Source organism: Ictidomys tridecemlineatus, chromosome 1 (assembly GCF_052094955.1).
Source record: "Ictidomys tridecemlineatus isolate mIctTri1 chromosome 1, mIctTri1.hap1, whole genome shotgun sequence".
Taxonomy (NCBI): domain Eukaryota; kingdom Metazoa; phylum Chordata; class Mammalia; order Rodentia; family Sciuridae; genus Ictidomys; species Ictidomys tridecemlineatus.
In genome coordinates this window covers 254,349,005-254,362,873 of record NC_135477.1, presented here as the reverse complement: position 1 = coordinate 254,362,873, position 13,869 = coordinate 254,349,005, and the positions used below count along the sequence as shown (strand labels likewise).

The 13,869-nt window shown below is 41.7% G+C and overlaps 1 protein-coding gene and 1 long non-coding RNA gene across 13 annotated transcripts in view; one reads left to right on the top strand and one right to left on the bottom strand.

Moving 5' to 3' along the window:
- The window catches only part of Ctnnd2 (catenin delta 2), an 849,641-nt gene that overhangs the window by 31,715 nt on the left and 804,057 nt on the right, over positions 1-13,869 (bottom strand). For all 12 annotated transcript variants that reach the window (XM_078018082.1, XM_078018095.1, XM_078018091.1 and 9 more), the window contains one exon: positions 11,526-11,610. In XM_078018082.1, the coding sequence (XP_077874208.1) occupies positions 11,526-11,610 (85 nt within the window). The remainder of the gene's footprint in view (positions 1-11,525; positions 11,611-13,869) is intronic.
- Positions 70-5,218, top strand: LOC120885355 (uncharacterized). The gene is made up of 3 exons (XR_005727923.2): positions 70-203; positions 1,677-1,942; positions 2,471-5,218. It is a non-coding gene; the product is annotated as an uncharacterized LOC120885355 (long non-coding RNA).

Below are 13,869 nucleotides of genomic sequence, written 5' to 3'. Positions count from 1 at the left end.
ATCCTATGACCTCGCTTCTTCCTCTGACATTACTGATGCTCTTTGCATTGTGCAAGACTATTTTTTAATAATCTGAAAACTTACAGGTCTTCTTCTTTACCCACTGCACTGGTCTCCTGAATAGGACTAAGGAGTCATGGAAATGGCTGGTTTTCAAAGTTGAAGTCAACTGGTAACTCCTGTAGAACCGTTTGCAATGAGAGGTAAGCATAGTGGGATCTTCCAAAAATGTGCTTTGATAAAAACTGGGCACTGAGAGTCAAGGAGTTTGGTGTTGTTATGTACAGAACATGCACATCATGGGCGTAAACATGTCAGTAACCTTTTAAAAAAACTCCACCTTGTAATAGAAACACTCAGCTTTTGGTTAGGCCCCCAGGTAGGGAGATCTGCCACATGATTTAGAGCTGGTGGCATGTCTCCAAAAGAAGAAGGCACGTGCTCCTGGCCCATTTCCAGTTGCCTGTTATGTGGACAGACTGAGGGTCAACGTGAACACTGCAGATGAGGTTGACACTCTAGAGGTGAAGGCAGCGGGTAACGAGAAGCCAACCCCTGACTCCAAGAGGTGTTATTTCACGGTTTGACTATTACACTCAGACTCTCATGTGAGAGGGTGTGGGGCTGAGCAATGGGCCCCAAAGATGTCCTTTTCCTAATTCCAGAACCTGTGAATAGACTCCCTTAAATGGCAAAAGGGACTCCAAAGGTATGATTAAGATCTCAAAGGACAAGGTCATTCTGAGGATGCCATGGGCCACTGCAACCACCAGGTCCTTCCTCATGAGAGATTCAGGAGGTGAGAGCTGGGGAAGGCAATATGGCGCTCAATGCAAGCACAGAGAGGGACTCAAAGGTGCTTTGTTGCTGACGTTGAAGATGGAGGATGAGGCTACCAGCCCAGGCATGCGGGCCACCTCCAGGAGCTGGAGGACATAAGGAAGGCAACTCTCTGGAGAATGTAAAGAGGGAATGCATCCCTGCCAACACTTTGATTTCAGCCCAGCGAACCCATTTTGTATTTCTGGCTTCTAGAACTGTAAGATCACTTATTTTTGGTATTTTTAACTTTTTTTGGCGGTAATTTGTTAGTGTTGCAGTAGGAAGTAAATCCAGAGGGTGATCCATTTCTAACTTCCTTTGAGTCATGTTTGTTCACCATAATGACTTAGCATTATGAAAAACTTGTAGATAATTACAGAACTGACAGGGTACTGGGCCTGTGTTAATGTGATTTTCCACACTGACTCCATGGTCCCTTATTCTCTAATTACAGTTCTAGAGCATTTGTTCAGAGCTGCAACAGTGGCAGACCAAATAGGCTTCTGCAGTATTAGCATGTGACCTACTTTCATATGGTCTAAGAATAGGCGAGGAATTTTCTAGAGGGTGAAGAGGCACTTCCATGAAGGTAGCCAGTGGCTGAGTATTCCCCACACCTCATCTCCTAAAACCCAGGGGACAAACTTCTTAAAGAGCTTGACCATGGGCTCCCTGGAGTTTGGGTGTTGCCAGAGCTGGTGTCTTAAGTAATGTTGGCAGAATGATTTGGGGTCAGAGGTGAATTGACAGTGTAGCACAAGAAGTTTAAATTTTAGGTCCTCCCACTGCATGGGCTCCTTCGGAGGATGTTAAATAATTTTATAATCATAAAGTTTACTCTTCTTTTTAAACAGGACTTCCAAAACTATGTTACCTACAGGAGCGCAGAATTTGTATCTAACCAGTCTATATACAGTGAAGAAGCAGAAGCCTGAGGCTGATGCAGAATTCTGAGCAGTTGGAGGAGGCTGGGCCCAGGCCAGGCAGCAGACGGAAGGCTCTCAGCAGCAGGTGGCACTTCTCAGTAAACCAACCACTGCCCTCACGAGAGAAGGAGCTAGCCGGTGGACATCTCCCACAGCCCAAGTGCACCAGAGCAGGATATGGCTGCATTGGTCAGGTTGGGTCTCCTCACTGTGGCTTCCTTTCCCACTTGGTCTAACCTCGTTGGTGGCATTGGGAAGGGTAAAGACACAGCTTATGAGAGAGGGAGGGAGAAAGGGAGGGTGAGGGGAGCATTCAGCCAGGTTGAGGTTCTCATAGGTGACATCCCCAAATCTACTGGTACCCACTGAAGACGGAGTGGGAAAGGTAGACGTGGTCACACAAAGTAAGCCACAAGAATGCACGTATGCTGTACGCCTACGTTAAACTTCCTGAGTTTTCTAGTTACTGATGCAATCATTTTTTTCTGTCTTTTGTCTCTTCGGTATTTTTGTCACGGGCGAAGCTCTGTAATAGAGTGGTATTATAGGGGAAATGTTTAATTTGGGCACTGCTATGTGGATTTCCCTGACTTGGGGACCTGTCCCAGCAATAGCTACAACTGAGTCACTTCTCGTTTATCAACTGCCGGGTGCATTGATTTCCACTTTTTGCACAATTGATTTTTGCTTCTGTTCCCGTTTGTGCCTTTGTTTTTGGACAGATATCATATGATGAGTGCCTGAGAATTCTCTCTGAGAGGTCAGGGGGCCTCATGAAGAAAGACCTTCATTGTCAATAGAAACATCAACAAGTAAATGCCCAGATTTATGGAGGAGAAAGTACTATAGACGAGTTTAACTTCAGCCTTTTCATTTTCTACCCTAACTTCATATCAAGCTGTTTGGAAAAGAAAACACTAGAGGAACTACAATTGTGAACTTTGAGGGCTCCAGCCTTGGGGATGTTTTAGAATCTGGCTAGTAGTCCTTGTGTTTTTCTAGTCATCTCTTGGTGAGGAATTTTTCAGCACTGCTGAAAGATTAATAAATTCCTGGTGAACAGGGTTCCCTGATAAAATGACGGCTCTGCATTTAGCAGTTTAATTTATTTCTACAGAGGATTTAGTGCTTTTCCATGACTATCTTAGATACCCAGAGAGTAAAATCTATTAATTCTCAAAATGGTACATACTGAAGGAAGTATTAAAGTATGTCTCACTCTTCTTACTGCAAAGCTTAGGGATCACAACTTCGAATTTTAACTTTGTTGTGTTTTTTCCTTGATGATGTTTCAAAATAGATTTCTGATTTTCATCACAAACTAGGGGTGTTCTTCAAATGCCCAGCAGACCAGGCTGATGAAGGAATGTCAGACACGAGCCATTAACTTCAATTTGCAGGGACAGGACTCCTGGCTCATTTATGTGCAGTGGTCAGCCTTGAACAGGCAGCAGGAGGCCACTCAAGGGCTGGGTTCACTCTCCCACCTGCTGTGGTGTGGACACTGGAGGAGACCTGTAGGCATTCCCTTACCTATCCATAATTACTTATTGATTTCTTGTTTTGTCAGTGCAATGGTGGTAAAAGCCAATGAAATGAATAGCAGGGCAGGAAGAAAAGAGAGTCCTGTGTGAGACAGGCTGTGAAGGGCACGGACTTCACTTCTATCAAAGCTCATTATTCACTGGCTGAATGGAATGTGCCATCCGAGAGACTGTATTCCCTGACAATAAAGGGAAGGGCATCTAAAGATTAGCTTTATGTTTTGTTTCTCACATCAAAATGGCAATAGCAAATACAATATTGCTATTCAGAGAAGCATGACCTTACCCAGTTTCCAGGACAGGCAGCTTGGCATTCCGGGAGAAAGCAACTCACTGTGCACAATGCTGACATTTCACTGGGGAAGGGGCAGGATCCTAAAATCCCCAGGCCTAGAATAATCTGATTTCTAACCCCAGTGACTGTCAACAAGAGTTTGATTCTGATGTTTGATTGATCTTGGATTCGATCTCTGCATTTATGAGCTAAGGGTTTTAATTCTTATGGAGAGGCTGAGTCGATGTTGTTCTCTTTGAAGCACTTTGAGTTTCTTGGAACACATGAGTCTCAGTAACAGAAGGCTACATGCTGGAAAAAATCATCTGCCACTTGGAACAGGGACTGGCCTGTCTCTTCCATGGTAACACAATAGTTTGTTTCAAAGGCTTAAACGTGTTTCTAGGAAGCATCTCATGGAGAAGCAAAGGAACGAAAGAACAGAGGTGGTGTCTCCACACACCGCTTGCCCTCTCAGCACCCAACGCTCACAGGCATTTTTACTCTGGTGTGGGGCTGACTGATACCTACTTCCAGTTGATCTCAGATGAACCAGTATGTGTCTCGGAAGGCAGAGCAGAGTTCATCGTACCTGAAGCTCCATGACTGCCCTGTAAATCAGTTACCCTGGGGTGGGTCCCCATGGAATCACACAAGAGGGCCCAGAGGGCTTGGGTAGCTAGGGCTTCCGGAGCTTCCCAAAGCTGTGGCTGAGGGGCCCCAGCTAAGTCCCACTGAGACTCCAAGTCCAGATTGTGAATGTTGAAGCTTGGGGAGAGCAAAACACTGCTGTGTGGAGCTGAAATCCGACCAGTTTAGGGAGAAATCACACACCAAAAAGATGTCATGGAAAGAGACAAGGAATCTCCTGGCTGGCAAATTAGCCTAGAGCCCTCCCACCACCAGGCAGGAATGATTCACTGGTGAAACGTTCACGTACACTGGTTGTCATTCTTCAGCAAAAAGTTATTTTGCTTCAATGTGACAGTGAATATGAGGTCTTATTTGCATTTTTAATAATCAAACAATAGCACAGTTCTATTTTACTAAAATTGAAGGAAGACATTGATACAAAGCCTAAAATTTTGTTCAAATATCTGTCCAGATTTAACAGAAGCTCAGAATTTTAGGCCAGTGAAAATACTCTGTATGATGCTATCATGAGAGCTACCTGCCATTATATATCTGTTCAAAATCAGAGAATACACCACACCAAGGGTGAACCCTAATGCAGTGTATGAATTTTATGTGACTATGATTTGTCAGTACAAGTGCACTGGCTATAACAATTGCCATTCTGGTGGGGGATGCATATGTGGTGCAGGGGTATATGAGAAATCTCTACACCTTCCTCTTAATTTTGCCTAAATTTAAAATTGCTTTAAATAAAGAATTCAAAAAATGTATTTAAGTGAAAATAGTAAACTTCCTGAAAGAACAACAACAAAATCTGAGACCAAGTGCTAAACATGCTTACATTTTTTAAGAGTCTGCTACATAAATAATACCTTGAAAGTAAAGAGGGCCAGGTAAAATGTAAAACCAAAGTCTGTCACTGAATTCGTATTCTGGAAGGCTAACTAAATTGATTATGGACCTACAGCCTTATGAAGACCAATAAAACAGAGATCCATATTGGCTGGGGATGAGATAAATGTCAAGTTTCCATGCCATTAAACTTTGAGTTGTATCTTTATATATTCTGGTATCCAAGAGTGGAGTTTTGAATTTTGGGAAACAGAATAATCGAAGTAGTTGAGATAAACTATGAACTATGATTTTAAATAAGTCAAAAACATCTGTTTTTGCCTAAGACATAGTTATGGTTACCTTCATTTATTTCATTTTCTGCATTTCTATTTTCTAGCATATATGAATAAAATCTCTTTCAGGCAGTACTTCTTAATTTTGCCTGGTACCTATTTTTGATGTTCCTTAATTCAACACTGTTAATTAGGAATGAATACTAATTGTACCAGAGCTGGGCACAAATTCCACTGCAATTTCCATGGGGAAATCACTTGCAACATAAGTTCGGGTTGCGAATTCTTCCATAATAAATATTTGAACCCAAAATGAAATTATTTTCTAATAAAAATACAAATACAGCTTAGGCTGTAACATGTTAGCTGTAGGTTTAAACTATTCCTAATACTTGAAAGTTATTCTTTCAAAGTATGAATTTAAACAATTTTATTCAATCAAACTAATCTGCTATGTAATTATTTCAGATTAGTGAGGAGTGACCTTACTTCAGAGCTAAGGAGAGGTCAGAAACATTATTTTCAAGGAAGGTGATACAAAAAAATGTAGGGAGAATGAAGATTTAGATGGGCTAATTGGATGGAGTATGGACTTGGGAAGGCTTTGGAGGATGGTGGAGATGGAGAGTGACCTGCAACCCCGCTCAGCTGCGGTGGTGGTCAGGGCTGGCAGGAAGCAGGGAAGAGCTACAGAGAGAAGCCACGGCCACTCCTGAAATGACTCATGGGCTTTGCTGACATATTTGACTCTTTCCTGAGGACCACAGTGGCCACAGAATGTTGTGGCTGCAAGGAGACATGAATTCAGATTTGCTCTTTAGAAAGTTCACACTGACTGCCCTTTGGAGAGTTTGTTGGTGAGGAGTAGGACTGAAATAAGAAGCCTCGTTGGGAGACTGGAACCAAAATCCAGAGATAGGAGACAACTGTTCATGAGTACAGAAAGAAGAGGGCAGAAGCAGAAATCTGGGGTTTGCTGGTGGATTGGATGCTGATCTGGGAAGGAGAGAAGAGAATCAGGAGATACAGTTTAGCTGTGCTGCTTTTCAACTGGGGTTGGGAGGCAAGAAGAGGAGCTGACTCGAGGAGAAGCAGGCCTGTCTGGGATCTGATTCAGGGAGATGCTGCAGATGCTGCATCTGAGCAAGTTTTTATAGCAGGGGGCTAGAGATTCAGAAAGCAACTGGGGCTAGAGAAATAGATTGGAGAAGCCACAACATTTAGTTGATAATTGAATCAATGAAGAAAGTTATGATAACCCAGGAAGAAGTTGAGCATGATATGAGAAAATTCCAAGCATCAGGTCCTTGAGGACGACAAAATTCAAGAAATGAACAGGGAGGAGCCCATAAAGGGTGGAGAAGGTGGGATGGGGATCATGAGACCTAATGGGAAACAGATTGTCCTAGTACTTAGGAGAAGATCCTTTTTGTGAATGACACTATTTTGCCACAATGTGTTCAAACTAGAAGCTCAAAGGATCACAGCAGAGCCTCTGACTAAGGAAACATGGTTGGCTTGCACTTGTGAATTATTTAACCCTAGACCTCACCCTGACCCCCAGTCTAATATGTCTTCAGCATACTTGACCTTCTCCTCCATCCCCACACAAATTCAGCACTAATATGAAATGGAAGCATACCAAATACTTCTGAAATTACTTATGCTGTCATGTTATAAAACCTGTTTATGGTTTGGTTTACCTAAATCTCACCATGCAAAGTTCTCCCTGTTGGGACTCTGGTCAATATGGATGGCCGACGGAGATGCTTAGGAGACAGATTGTGGGAAGGGGGCACTGCTCCAGTGTCTGAGGATAGGAGGAGACGGTAGAAGAATCAAAGGGGAAATAAGCCATAAAAATGTTGGTGGAAATGAATAGTGATGGTGACAATGACAAAATAAAATCCTCAGCTTCAAAACTCCAGGATGGGAGGGACAGCATTTGTCAGCAAAATGGCAAGAACAAGTGTTTTGGATCAGCAGCAGCAATGTCCATGGGCACATGAGTTCCCAGTGAACAGAGCCCTTTGGTGACTGCTGTTGCTGCACCTGAGACGATCAGCAACCCAGCAAGGAAGATGCTACACTTTTTCCTTCATATTGGGAGATTGGGGCTGGGTTGAGGAGACATGCTTGGTCTCTGAGGAAGCTGGGGAGGTTTTAGATGCAGGGATTGAGGAGTGCTAATATCTCTAATTCTTAAAGCAGAAGGAAGGCAGTGAGTCATGGAGGTCCAGGCCTCCAAACTTCCAGTACCCTGAGGCCATGTCCAGCCACCTAGAGAGAAGATTCTGCTCGGAGAACTGCCATAGGCCATTTGAAGAAGTCATTTAGTTTTCTGGAGACTGTCAGCAATGTCTGGGAAGGAATGGCCTGGTAGAGACCGAGGTCAGTTTGAAAACCAGGAAGGCCAACACAGAGAAGAAAAATGAGACTTGCTCAGTATGGCTTTAGGGGAAAAACCTGCAGATAAAGAGATCGGTGCTTACAGTAAGCAAGAAGTTCTGGCTCTCTTGGTCGCCCTCACATGAAATAACGTCTCTCATTAGGTCAGACTGGCAATTGGCATTAAAGATATTCGAACAAAACAAAATGACTGCTGCCTTCCTTCTCCTGTCCTGGCTGCCCACGTCTCCCGCCACTCTTGTACAGCTGGATGCGGCTCCAGGGCTGAGATCTAGCCCCAGGTGCAAGAGCAAGAGATCGGCAGTTCCCCCACTGCTTGCTTGCCTTTCTCCCTCTCCTGCCCAGACAGACAAGGACCACCCGCTGGCCCCAGACCACTGTCTGCCCAGGTGCAGTTCTGTGAGAGTTCCATGAGATGTCTGTTTAGATGGAGCTTCTGAAGTTCTGAGTCACTCTGTTAGAGTGACATAGGTCCCAACCAATTGAACTGTTTCTTGATGATCTGACAGATTATTTACCCAAGGACAGGTACCAGCGGGTTCCCCAACTCTACATTCTATCTCCCGCTCACCCAGTCATTCCAACAGTCCCCAATCATGGTCAAATGTAAGCACCTCCTGTTGTCAGTGACATTCGGAGGTTCTGGGAAGACAAGCTCTTCTGAATTCCTGCTCGTCTTCGCCCCCACCTGCAGACAGTTCCTGAGGCTAACAGCCACCAAGATGATACAGGTGACAAAGTCGTTTTGCAGATTTATTTGTGGCTACCTAAACTTAAGGACTTCAAAAAGGTGACACAGTATTTATCTTGCATGTCATAAGGTTCTTTGCAATGGTGTATTTTCTCTGCGGGGAACAAACCCAGAAGGCCAGGTCTTACTTAGGTAGAGGGTCAGAGAATACAAATGTGTTTGGGCTCCAAACATAGGAATTAACAACACCCAGCCTGAAGAATATTCCAGCCCATTAGTTCTCTAAGAGGTAAATAATAAAGCAGACAAGCTAGAACTAAAGTCCCTGATCTCTGTGCCTGGGTCTGAGTTCTGTCCCCGATACACATGGCTGTCTTTCCAATTTCCATCTCCCCCTCATAGTTTTCCTCTGGCCATAACTCCCTTACCTCTCACCTCCTAATTATGCATACTGTAAACATTCTTCAAGACTTTGCTCTATAATTTTCCTTCCCTTAATTAATTCTTTAAAACCTGAAATATATAATTCAGGATCTAACAAAATCTCCAGTAATTGTTCCATCTTTCACTTTTACTCACAGTGGCTACATCCAAATCTTAAGTTTCCTTTGGAACTCTTCCTTTGCTCAGCCCATAATAGGTGTTTAATAAAGAAATCTGAAATGTGGGTAGTTAAAAGATATGAATCTGACCTTTTTCTGATGATATGTAAATTGTCAATGAAGAACAAGAGAGATCACTTCCCTGATGATTAAAACAATTCATGAGGATAAATGAGCTTGGTTTTCTCACCCAAAGACTTTTTCAAATGGAGAGATTTTTGAATTTTGAGCTTTGCTATTAACAGCATCTATGACATTGAGCATCAAGGTCCTCATTTCATTTCACAACCACATAATTTGGAAATGATTAACAATAGCTCTTTCTAAACATCTTTAAATCATGGGTCAACTAAAAATATCATCATTTATTTCTCTAGCCCATCTTTCTTGAATTTTCCCATATGAAGCACATTTTAAACTTTCTTTAGCTTTGAATTTAAGGTCCATTAAATTCCTGTCAACACATTCTTATTTTCATGGAAATAGAAAGACAATTACACTTTTTGAACTGTACTACCAACAAAGAAAAAACTAAGGTGAAAACCCATACTCCTATTTAACAAATAGCGTGCAGCATCTTTAAAAGCTGTTCCCCTCCAGTGCACAAAAGCATGAGCAGGTAGGTGCATTTGTGCATAGAGGAGGCACGGAGGATCCCAGGGAAAGTGGTTTATTTGAGGCAGTAATACTTCTTTGAGCTTCTGGAACCACTGACTCAGAACCACCAGCTTCGTTCTAATTTCTAACATGTTCTTCATGTCTGGCTGCCTGGTTAGCCCAAGGACTCCTTCCTGGGAGAGAGTCTGTCTCCTGGAGGAGTCCAGGGAGGAACTCAGAAGGGATGCTGGGACCTGAATATTAAGCAAAACAGAACAGAATCCAAAACATTTGCTCCTCCTAACATGCAAAATACTAAGAAAAGGATGCAATTAATCTTCAACACTCAACACTTAATTTTGTTATCTGTGATTTAACTTCGACACACCACCTCTTGGGGAATAGGAAAACTTTGAAAGAAAAATATGTAAGCTAAACTTTATCAATTTAAAGTGCAAAGTAATGGATGCTTAAGGGAAGTAGGAGGGCCCTGAGGAAATCTAGAAATAGACTATAACTTAGTAGAGCCAGTTATTAAATATTTACTTTTTCCCATTGGTTTAGAAAAAGACAAAATTCTTTACTGGCAAGATGGGTCTCACTCCCCACAAGAGACCCTTACAGAGGCCTCACATTCCGGCCCAAGGAGCTGGTGGGTGCAAAGGAGGCAGTGATGACCTTGGCTCTCTCCCCTCCCCACACTGCCAAGCAGGTGCCCTGGAAGCCCCTGTGCCCTGCCCCAGCCCCATCGGATCCAGGCACTGCTTTCTTCCTGTATATATCCATGTTCTCTACTCCCATTCACTAGCTCAAATTTTAACTGCCCACATTTGCTTGGCAAAACAACAACTTATAGAAGATATTGTTAAAGTATTCTTCCCACTAAAAAAAAAAATAAAGAAATAAAGAAAAAGTACCCTCTATTTAGAAGCATTTGGAAATGAGGCATAGAACCAAAATCTCTAGATGTGGCATTTTCTCTTCAGGTTTAATTTCGAATTATTTTGTGGGTAAAGACTTCTTCAGAGGCACGATATGAACGCTTACTACCTTGCACAGGTGTGCAGACCTAGTGCCCCAAGGCCAAGCCCCTCTGAGTTCTCCAGTGGACACTAGACCATTGTCTCCTTCCCTCTGGGCACTAAAGTAGTGAGGTTCTCAGGGCCAGGGGGAGGGGCCACACTGGGGGACGGAGTTCACATCCATGTTCCTGGGCTGTGACACTGGACTGCCTGAATTGCTTTTTGTAATTTTTTTCTGTCTCCTTTCCAAAATTATTTGTTGAAACTTGTTAATAATTCCCCCCTGCCAAAAAAACTCTCTGAGTTTATTATATTTTAGTCTATTGTAGAATGCAAAAGTGTAGGAAGATATGTCTATTTTCTTCTTTATGTAAGGTGATTTAGCATAATGAAAAATATTACATATTTCAAAATAGGTGGAAGAGAAAATACTGAGTGTTCTCACCATAAATAAATGAGAAATATTTCAGATGATGGATAAGCTAATATCCTGAATTGCTTATTACATTATGTATACATGTATTGAAACATCACACTGTACTCAACAAATACATACAATTACTATGCATTAATTAGAAATTAAAAAAATCACAACCCCTTATGGAAACAAAAAAGACAACTTTGGGTAAGACTCTCTGGGTGTGGATCTGTCCAGTCCCAAAGGTTCATGGATCTTGGTGTGTATTTAGGGGACACATGGTGGTCCTGTTTTTGCATCTTCATTGACGATCTTGTTTCAGTAGCATTTTGGCTACTGAGGCTGTTGGACTAGTGCTGTCCATATCTGAGATGCTTTTTGTTATGGCCAAATACTGAGTCTTTGGATCCAGAGCCTGTGTGAAGCTCCTGAGCCAAGTAGGTAAAGCAAACCTTACCTTTTTGTACAGACTTCTCAGATCTCGGTACTGCCACATGCTGTTTAGGACCTGAGATGCAGCCTTGACCACTTTTGGAGAGTGTCTGATAAAGGAAAGACAGGAAATGCAATCAGAGTGGTAGCTGGGCTTGCACTGACCCTGACATGTCAGCAGAGGTCAAAATGAACTTCCTCCCAGATTTGTTGGCTCTTTTCTTCTCTGCCTGGGGACTGCAAAGGAATTTTGTACCAGTCCCCATCCGTGGTCTCATCACACATCCATGAGGGTAACGGGTAGGAAGAAATTACAATTTGGAAAGAGTTTTTAAAAATGCAAACACAAGAACAGTGGCATGTGGTCAGAATGCAGACTTAGTGTTTGACTACAAAATGGAATAGAAAGAAAAGTAACAGTGATCAGAAAGGACAAGCTTCAGGAGTTCTGATGGCAGTTTTGCGGAACACCTGGTAATAAAACAGTGTCCCACTGGGGCATGAGAGCGTACCAGCATTGACTACACACTTGCTGAGGCCATAGGCAGTGAATGCTGAAGTGGGCACACTCTGACTGGGTGCAGAGGAATACATTTGTGTAAGAATCTATAATGCCTTACTTGCACTTCAAGTTCTGGCCTCTGGACCATAGCGCACAGGGAGAAACCAAGGTCACAGAAATATTTGGACAGGAAGTTGTTAACTGCGTTCAAAGACATGCCTTTGAAATACCTATGACAATATAACTAGAGATTTTGATTTAGGTTCAGTGCCAATTTGAATCTCAAAACACAAATTAGATTAATAGATTCCTGTCAATTTAATTCAATTGAATTCTTGGAAGTCACTTTGACTTGTGGTCATGGAAGCTACTCAGGAATTAATCTAAGTTAATCCACTCAGGAATTTTGTATACTAACAGGCCGGTTTCACAACCAGAGCACTATTTTAGTGACTATCATTACAGAGTCTATCTGAGAGTGTCTGATAAAGGAAAGACAGGAAATGCAATCTGAGGGGTCAGCTCACTTTTTCTGCAGAGGGTCAGATGGTAAATATTTTATGATATTAGTCACAATTACTTAACTGTAACTGAAACATGAAGAGTCATATTTAAACAAATAGGTATAGCTGAGTTATAATAAATGTGATTTATCAAAAACAAGCAGTTGGTAGGATGTGGCCCATGGTCGATAATCAGGGGACTCCTGCCTCATGTGGATGCTGACTCCTGGTGTTCGGCAAGATGTTACCATTCATGAAGACTCCAATGTGATAACCACTCCTGAAGGTGACTGGTTGCAGTGGCTAGCAATGATATCTGAATTAAAACCAAAGATGCCTTTGAAATAAAATAGTATTTGAAACAAAATAGGAAGATGGTAGATGGTCCAGGATGAGTTTTCAGTTGAGAGCAGAAGTAAATAGATATTCTGGGGATATGCATTATACAGTGAAATTATGGGATGCCAATACACGGTGAAGAAAGTGGCTGCTATTTTCCTAGGTCTTCACATTTGTCATTTAGACCAACCTAGTTTGAGGATTCTTCATCCATTCACTGAAGGGCAAGTGTAACAGCCATTGCTATGATTACTGAGATGAAATTCAACTTTGGCCATGTTAGTTACATCAAGGAATTAAAGAGAACAAATATAGAGTTTCTATAAATTCCAATTTTTAACATTTCTTTTCCTGAAATGAATTGTTGCTAAATTATTTCAAAATTTATGATAGTATTGTGCTCCAAATGTAATTTTAAATTCCTTTGACTTAAAGACAGGATTTTAGGCCTTTTTGTGGACACAGATAAAGGTACCTGTCATTCTTATATAATCAATGCTGAACAAAGATTAGATGTTATGTTTTGTTGCATTTTGTCACTGTTGGCTAAGCAACCTAAGAGGAAACTATATTAAAATTTAGGTAGTAATAGTGTAGTTGAAATATTCAGTAAAAAAATTTCTCTGACACAGTGCAATTTTTAAGTTCCACTTCTTTCCTAGTTATAAAATAGAAAGAGACTATGATGCGTAACAAATAGCAGTTTTTAACTTCTTAATTAAAATGCCAATACATCATAGTGTTATAATAATATGTGAAGGTCAAAGGAAACATTGCCTTCTTTTTAAGACTTTAATTTCGATTCATCCACTAGACTGGTATCATATAAACTTCTACTTGAAAAATGATGAGTATTGATTGAAGGACTTGAACATTGAGTGCTTTTAATGTGACAAGTGATTATAACCCAAGCCACAATACAGAGTTCTCTTCTGACAAGTAACAGTTGAGACTGTTAATAGCTTTTCTGTCTTGTGACAAAAGACACAGATATATTCAATGCTATTTCCTATACAACTGTTAAA